Below are 7,747 nucleotides of genomic sequence, written 5' to 3' on the forward strand. Positions count from 1 at the left end.
TCGCTCTCCGGTAACGTAACAGCTGACGCTTCGTACTGATGACGTACGTAATTGTTGAAGTGCTATCCCAATTCGAAGGGCTAGCGTTTCAACCCCTTCGGCTACCCCTCCGTTTGAAAAAGCGAAGGCGAAGGGGTAGGGGTAAGGGTAGGGGTAGAGATTAGAAATGGGATTGGGCCATAGCCTACTGCGGAAAGTTTATCACCGCTGTCATTGGCAACGGGTTTTTTGCTTCTAATTCACATCTTTCATATCATTCCGCAAGTATTTCGGTTAGTTTACGTAACGGAAGGTCATTGAAACTTGAAGTCAGAAGGTGGATTGCTAAGCATTTGCGTGCAGAACTTTTTTTTTTCTTAGCGGAAATCACGAAATGGCAACAAACTCATTCAAAAGAGGTATTCTGGAGGAATGTTTTCTATCGTTTTGGCAAGTAACTTTATAAGAAGCGCGATTTTTTTTCGCGAAATCATGGGAGCTGAACACACACAACTGCTGCACACTGAAGTGCGTTGGCTCTCTCGAGGGAGAATACTCAAACGGCTGTTGGAATTACGATCTGAAGTACAGACCTTTCTGATTGAGCACAGATCCCCCAATGCCACACAGACTGGCTTGCAAATGTGTGCTATCTGGCAGATATTCAGCAAACTGAACGAACTGAATATGTCTGCAGGGAAAGGACACCAGCATTTTAAACCTGTATGACAAGGTAGGCTTCCCGAAGAAAGCAGTGCTGTGGAGAAGAGCCTCTGCACAGGGGGATTTCACCTGATTTCCTCAGATGCATGATTTTCTCTCTAGTGAGGATGTGGACAGAGCTCCAGTCCAGTTGGTCATAGTGGGACATTAAACCAATTTGATTCAACATTTTAATTTTCAATTTCCTACTTTGCTGACATGGAGGAGAAATCTACACAGCTGGATTGGGTGAAAACCCCATTTCTCTTGTCCGAAGCATGTGGAAGCTCTGTCACTAATCAGGAAACACTCATGGAAGTGTCATCTGACTGTGGGCTCCAGATTAAGTTTGCCGCATCCACACTCACACAGTTTTGGATTTGTGTGAAGCAGGAGCACCCTGACCTGGGAAAGAAAGCTTTGGAGCAGCTACTACCCTATGCCTCCACATATTTATGGGAGGCCTCCTTCTCTGCAATGACTGTGATCAAAACAAAGCAGAGAAACAGACCGTGCCTGGAGAAGAGCTTGATCACAGCTGTTGCCTCCTTGCCACCAAGACTGACAAAGATTTTCAGTAAAGCACAAGTTTCTTACTAAAATGTAATTGCAAACGCAATCAGTTCAATGCAACAATGTTCAATGTTCAATCTTCAGTGCTGACAGTTTAATAAATCAGACAATGATGGCATAGCGCTGTGTATAACATATTTTTTTCAATCAAAAATGCTTTGCGCTGGTTAGGGGGTACTTGGCTGAAAAAATATTTCACAGGGGGTACAATACTGAAAAAAGGTTGAGAACCACTGTTCTAGAAGACCTCATCAATAATATCATGTAAGTAAAAGGAATGTAGTAAAAAAATAAAGGTAGTCACAATCAAAGAGGAGGCTATTAAGCATGTGCAGACCAGAAATCCAAGATCAGGCTTGCCGTGATTGTAAAATATGTAAGATATACCAACTCTCTGTTCCAACGGTCTGCCACTGCCGCAGTGGTTTCAATCTAAAAGGAAGAGAAGCTAAATCTCGGTTCGGGTCTGTTCGCTAAAGCGACGAAAAAAAGTTACGGTCAAATTTAGGTTCAATCTTGTCAGTAGGCTACTCACCTTAAGTGTGTAACTTTCCGAAGTCACCTTCATCCCAAAAGGTGTTGACTGTAGTCAATCAGAGAAGCTTGTCGACCAGGATACATGGAAACAGAGTGTCATTGTGGCAATACCTCGGGAAACTGTAACACCAATACCCAGGTACACTTGACACTCCCTTATTATGGACAGGAAGTAGGTTACTGTCTTTTCCACTCCCACTTGAGGTCATCAAAAGCAACCAGATCAGTCATTCACGGCAGAGAAACACATACAGTTTCACCTTGTCTGTTGCGTTTATAATAAACTCCTACATACATTTAGATCAATCAACGTAGTAAAAAAGACTGATCATTTAAAGAAAACACGAAGGAAACTAGGCATTCGCATTAACTGTTGTGGAGAGGGAAGGCACGCTTCTTAACGAAGCGCGCGCACCTGAACTATGAGGAAGCTTGCATCATTTGGGAATCCCCATATTTTCTGCACACATCGGCGTTAATATTGCAACACAGGCACTGGCACAGTGGCGCCCCCTGGTGTATACATGTGTCCCTTCTCTCATGTTGGATGTCTGCAGGTACAGACTGCACAGAGCTCAGTAAATGCCTTGTTATATTTGATTGTAGTAATTGTTAAATGTCCAAATACATTTTCAGAAAAAGGAAGAGCAAGAACGTCTTTGGAATGTTTTGATGATTCACGTTATAATTCGGAGACTGATATCACACTTGATCTGAACCAAATGATGTTAAAGGCACCCAGTGCAACTTTATGTAAACATTCAATGAAAAATAAACATTCAATTTCTAGTCTTTTTTACACGTAGTAAGTTTCAATAACTCCATACCATTACATATCGACATTCAAGGAGCAAAGATGAGACGTCGTTGTGTGGTGAGAACTGATAGAAAATCGTAAACAACAACAATCGCCGGTGGGGAGAAGCCATTTTTCCATTGACTGGAAGCCTGCTTTATTTATTGTAGGTAACAAAAAATGGCGGCGATTGTTGTTGTTATCGATTTTCTATCAGTTCTCACCACACAACGACGTGTCATCTTTGCTGCTTGAATGTCGGTATGTAATGGTATGGAGTTATTGAAACTTACTACGTGTAAAAAAGACTAGAAATTGAATGTTTATTTTTAAGCCTCGAAAGTTGCACTGGGTACCTTTAATGTTTCAACAATATTGTTATGTATATATATATATATATTAAAGTAATGCATAATGCTTTAAGAATGATAACTCTCCTTCTCCCTCTCTTGCTCTGTACCTATCTTTCCCTCCCTCTCTCTCTCCCTCCTTCTCTCCCTGTCTCTCTTCATCCCTCTCTCTCTCTATCTCTCTCTCTCTCCCTTCCTCTCCCTCTCTCTCTTTCTTTCAAGGGAAAATAAAGTCTCAAAGTCTCAAGTCTCAAATAAAATCCCAGTCTCAGTCACTTCCAAGCTCAAACTATAAACAGTGGGTCTAAGTATTTTAACAAAGTCAAAACAAGTGACATTGAGCAGAAATGGAATGAAGGGAGATCTTTTTATTTTTCCTTAAGAGGAACATTATGACTGACCTAGGGTAGCTGATTCCACAACTCAGGAAACATTGACATAACACAGTGGGTTGTCGTTGAAGTTGTTGTTGTCATTGAGGCTGAAATATCAAAACCATTGCTCCTCATGCTTTTCCTAAATCATCGCTCCTCATACTTTCTATTAATCATGCACCATATTTCTTATGCACCTCCTCATACATTTATTTTCCTTTCAGAGTGTTTTTTCATCCTTTTTCATCATGACTTAGTTACTCCTCTTAAATTGAAATCAATAACTGTCTTGATGAGCTCTGGACCTGGGAAATCCATAGCAATCACTCCAAGACACGGCGGCCTATTTGAGTCCTTTAGGAGCATCTCTAGATTGTGGCTGACCACTGAGTTTAATTTCTTTGCAACCTTTTCTGGCACATCAAATATATTAGTAGAGCTTGTATCTGTGACAACCAAATGATCAACACAATACTTCCCAGCCCGTCTGAGGTTTTCCGGTAGTTGTTCCTCCTTTGGTTTTCCATTATGGAAAATAAACGTGACACCATGGGCAACTCCTAGATGAAAGGTTGAGCTTTGAATCAAGACGATTTTGCCCCTGACCTGAGAAACTGAGGGTACGTTTGGTTCTTTCCATACATTTAAGTCTTGACTGAACAGGTCTTTTACAATGTGAACAGCGTTTCTATCAGGAGTGACTCGCAGAAGCACAGTTTCTAACTCCTGATTACTCAAAAATACTCTAAATGTCTTTAGAACATCTGTGAACCTGACATATTGGAAGATCGTTCCAATCTTGACATAAATGGTGGTTCTATCAATAATCCCTATCTTCAGCTCCATGTCAAAGAATCTCACTCCAGCATTGAGCTGAGCTTGTAAATCAAGCTCCTGGCACCTGTACAGCATTAGCCCATTGTAAGAGAGACTTTCATGTGTGCCGGGGATAGTGATGGACGATAGGCTCTTGTCCTCAGGTAAGGATGCCATCCAGTTGACAGGACTCAGTGGTTCTGCCATCCCTGTTTCGCCTTCTTTTTCAGGACTTTGATTATTTTGGTCTCTTGTTTTCTCTTCTTTGTTTTTGTCTAGTTGTTGCCCTTCTTCAGTCTCCGATTCTTTTTCATCTTGTGGTTCTCCTTCAGTCTCCGGTTCTTTTTCCTCTTGTGGTTCTCCTCCAGTCTCAGTTTCTTTTTCCTCTTGTGGTTCTCCTCCAGTCTCCGATTCTTTTTCCTCCTGTGGTTCTCCTTCAACCTCCGGTTCTTTTTCCTCTTGTGGTTCTCCTTCAGTCTCCGGTTCTTTTTCCTCTTGTGGTTCTCCTCCAGTCTCCGGTTCTTTTTCCTCTTGTGGTTCTCCTCCAGTCTCAGTTTCTTTTTCCTCTTGTGGTTCTCCCTCAGTCTCCGGTTCTTTTTCCTCTTGTGGTTCTCCTTCTGTCTCCGGTTCTTTTTCCTCTTGTGGTTCTCCTTCATTCTCCGGTTCTTTTTCCTCTTGTGGTTCTCCTCCAGTCTCAGTTTCTTTTTCCTCTTGTGGTTCTCCTCCAGTCTCCGATTCTTTTTCCTCCTGTGGTTCTCCTTCAACCTCCGGTTCTTTTTCCTCTCGTGGTTCTCCTTCAGTCTCAGTTTCTTTTTCCTCTTGTGGTTCTCCTTCAGTCTCCGGATCTTTTTCCTCTTGTGGTTCTCCTCCAGTCTCAGTTTCTTTGTCCTCTTGTGGTTCTCCTTCAGTCTCCGGTTCTTTTTCCTCTTGTGGTTCTCCTTCAACCTCCGGTTCTTTTTCCTCTTGTGGTTCTCCTTTAGTCTCCGGTTCTTTTTCCTCTTGTGGTTCTCCTTCAACCTCCGGTTCTTTTTCCTCTTGTGGTTTTTCTCCTTCAGTCTCCGTTTCTTTTTCCTCTTGTTCTTTTTCCTCTTGTGGTTCTCCTTCAGTCTCAGTTTCTTTTTCCTCTTGTGGTTTTTCTCCTTCAGTCTCCGTTTCTTTTTCCTCTTGTTCTTTTTCCTCTTGTGGTTCTCCTTCAGTCTCCGTTTCTTTTTCCTCTTGTGGTGTTTCTCCTTTAGTCTCCGTTTCTTTTTCTTCTTGTGGTTCTCCTTCAGTCTCCGGTTCTTTTTCCTCTTGTGGTTCTCCTTCAACCTCCGGTTCTTTTTCCTCTTGTGGTTCTCCTTTAGTCTCCGGTTCTTTTTCCTCTTGTGGTTCTCCTTCAACCTCCGGTTCTTTTTCCTCTTGTGGTTCTCCTTCAGTCTCAGTTTCTTTTTCGTCTTGTGGTTCTCCTTCAGTCTCCGGTTCCTTTTCCTCTTGTGGTTCTCCTTCAGTCTCCGGTTCTTTTTCCTCTTGTGGTTCTCCTTCAACCTCCGGTTCTTTTTCCTCTTGTGGTTCTCCTTCAGTCTCAGTTTCTTTTTCCTTTTGTGGTTCTCCTTCAGTCTCCGGTTCTTTTTCCTCTTGTTCTTTTTCCTCTTGTGGTTCTCCTCCAGTCTCAGTTTCTTTTTCCTCTTGTGGTTCTCCTTCAGTCTCCGGTTCTTTTTCCTCTTGTGGTTCTCCTTCAGTCTCCGGTTCTTTTTCCTCTGGTTCTTTTTCCTCTTGTGGTTCTCCTTCAACCTCCGGTTCTTTTTCCTCTTGTGGTTCTCCTTCAGTCTCCGTTTCTTTTTCCTCTTGTGGTTCTCCTTCAGTCTCCGTTTCTTTTTCCTCTTGTGGTTCTCCTTTAGTCTCCGGTTCTTTTTCCTCTTGTGGTTCTCCTTCAACCTCCGGTTCTTTTTCCTCTTGTGGTTCTCCTTCAGTCTCCGGTTCTTTTTCCTCTTGTGGTTCTCCTCCAGTCTCAGTTTCTTTTTCCTCTTGTGGTTTTTCTCCTTCAGTCTCCGTTTCTTTTTCCTCTTGTTCTTTTTCCTCTTGTGGTTCTCCTTCAGTCTCCGTTTCTTTTTCCTCTTGTGGTGTTTCTCCTTTAGTCTCCGTTTCTTTTTCTTCTTGTGGTTCTCCTTCAGTCTCCGGTTCTTTTTCCTCTTGTGGTTCTCCTTCAACCTCCGGTTCTTTTTCCTCTTGTGGTTCTCCTTTAGTCTCCGGTTCTTTTTCCTCTTGTGGTTCTCCTTCAACCTCCGGTTCTTTTTCCTCTTGTGGTTCTCCTTCAGTCTCAGTTTCTTTTTCCTCTTGTGGTTCTCCTTCAGTCTCCGGTTCCTTTTCCTCTTGTGGTTCTCCTTCAGTCTCCGGTTCTTTTTCCTCTTGTGGTTCTCCTTCAGTCTCCGGTTCTTTTTCCTCTTGTGGTTCTCCTTCAGTCTCCGGTTCTTTTTCCTCTTGTTCTTTTTCCTCTTGTGGTTCTCCTCCAGTCTCAGTTTCTTTTTCCTCTTGTGGTTCTCCTTCAGTCTCCGGTTCTTTTTCCTCTTGTGGTTCTCCTTCAGTCTCCGGTTCTTTTTCCTCTGGTTCTTTTTCCTCTTGTGGTTCTCCTTCAACCTCCGGTTCTTTTTCCTCTTGTGGTTCTCCTTCAGTCTCCGTTTCTTTTTCCTCTTGTGGTTCTCCTTCAGTCTCCGTTTCTTTTTCCTCTTGTGGTTCTCCTTCAGTCTCCGTTTCTTTTTCCTCTTGTGGTTCTCCTTTAGTCTCCGGTTCTTTTTCCTCTTGTGGTTCTCCTTCAGTCTCCGGTTCTTTTTCCTCTTGTGGTTCTCCTTTAGTCTCCGGTTCTTTTTCCTCATCTGGTTGTTTTCCTCCAGTCTCTGGTTCTTTTTCCTCTTGTGGTTCTCCTTCAACCTCTGGTTCTTTTTCCTCTTGTGGTTCTCCTTCAACCTCCGGTTCTTTTTCCTCTTGTGGTTCTCCTTCAACCTTCGGTTCTTTTTCCTCTTGTGGTTCTCCTTCAACCTCCGGTTCTTTTTCCTCTTGTGGTTCTCCTTCAACCTCTGTTTCTTTTTCCTCTTGTGGTTCTCCTTCAACCTCCGGTTCTTTTTCCTCTTGTGGTTCTCCTTCAACCTCTGTTTCTTTTTCCTCATCTGGTTGTTCTCCTCCAGTCTCCGGTTCTTTTTCCTCTTGTGGTTCTCCTTCAACCTCTGTTTCTTTTTCCTCATCTGGTTGTTCTCCTCCAGTCTCCGGTTCTTTTTCCTCTTGTGGTTCTCCTTCAACCTCTGTTTCTTTTTCCTCATCTGGTTGTTCTCCTTCAGTCTCCGTTTCTTTTTCCTCTTGTTCTTTTTCCTCTTGTGGTTCTCCTTCAGTCTCCGTTTCTTTTTCCTCTTGTGGTGTTTCTCCTTTAGTCTCCGTTTCTTTTTCTTCTTGTGGTTCTCCTTCAGTCTCCGGTTCTTTTTCCTCTTGTGGTTCTCCTTCAACCTCCGGTTCTTTTTCCTCTTGTGGTTCTCCTTTAGTCTCCGGTTCTTTTTCCTCTTGTGGTTCTCCTTCAACCTCCGGTTCTTTTTCCTCTTGTGGTTCTCCTTCAGTCTCAGTTTCTTTTTCCTCTTGTGGTTCTCCTTCAGTCTCCG

General features: G+C 42.9%; 1 protein-coding gene across 1 annotated transcript; it reads right to left on the reverse strand.

The window, feature by feature from the left end:
* Positions 1-3,557: 3,557 nt before the first annotated feature.
* On the reverse strand, positions 3,558-4,334 carry LOC308381215 (1-phosphatidylinositol phosphodiesterase-like; the record flags this gene model as incomplete). The annotated part of the gene is made up of 1 exon (XM_080858736.1): positions 3,558-4,334. One exon carries the CDS (start codon positions 4,332-4,334, stop codon positions 3,558-3,560), a length of 777 nt encoding a protein of 258 aa, XP_080714862.1.
* Positions 4,335-7,747: the final 3,413 nt, after the last annotated feature.

Source organism: Sprattus sprattus (genome assembly GCF_963457725.1).
Source record: "Sprattus sprattus genome assembly, chromosome: 20".
NCBI lineage: Eukaryota > Metazoa > Chordata > Actinopteri > Clupeiformes > Clupeidae > Sprattus > Sprattus sprattus.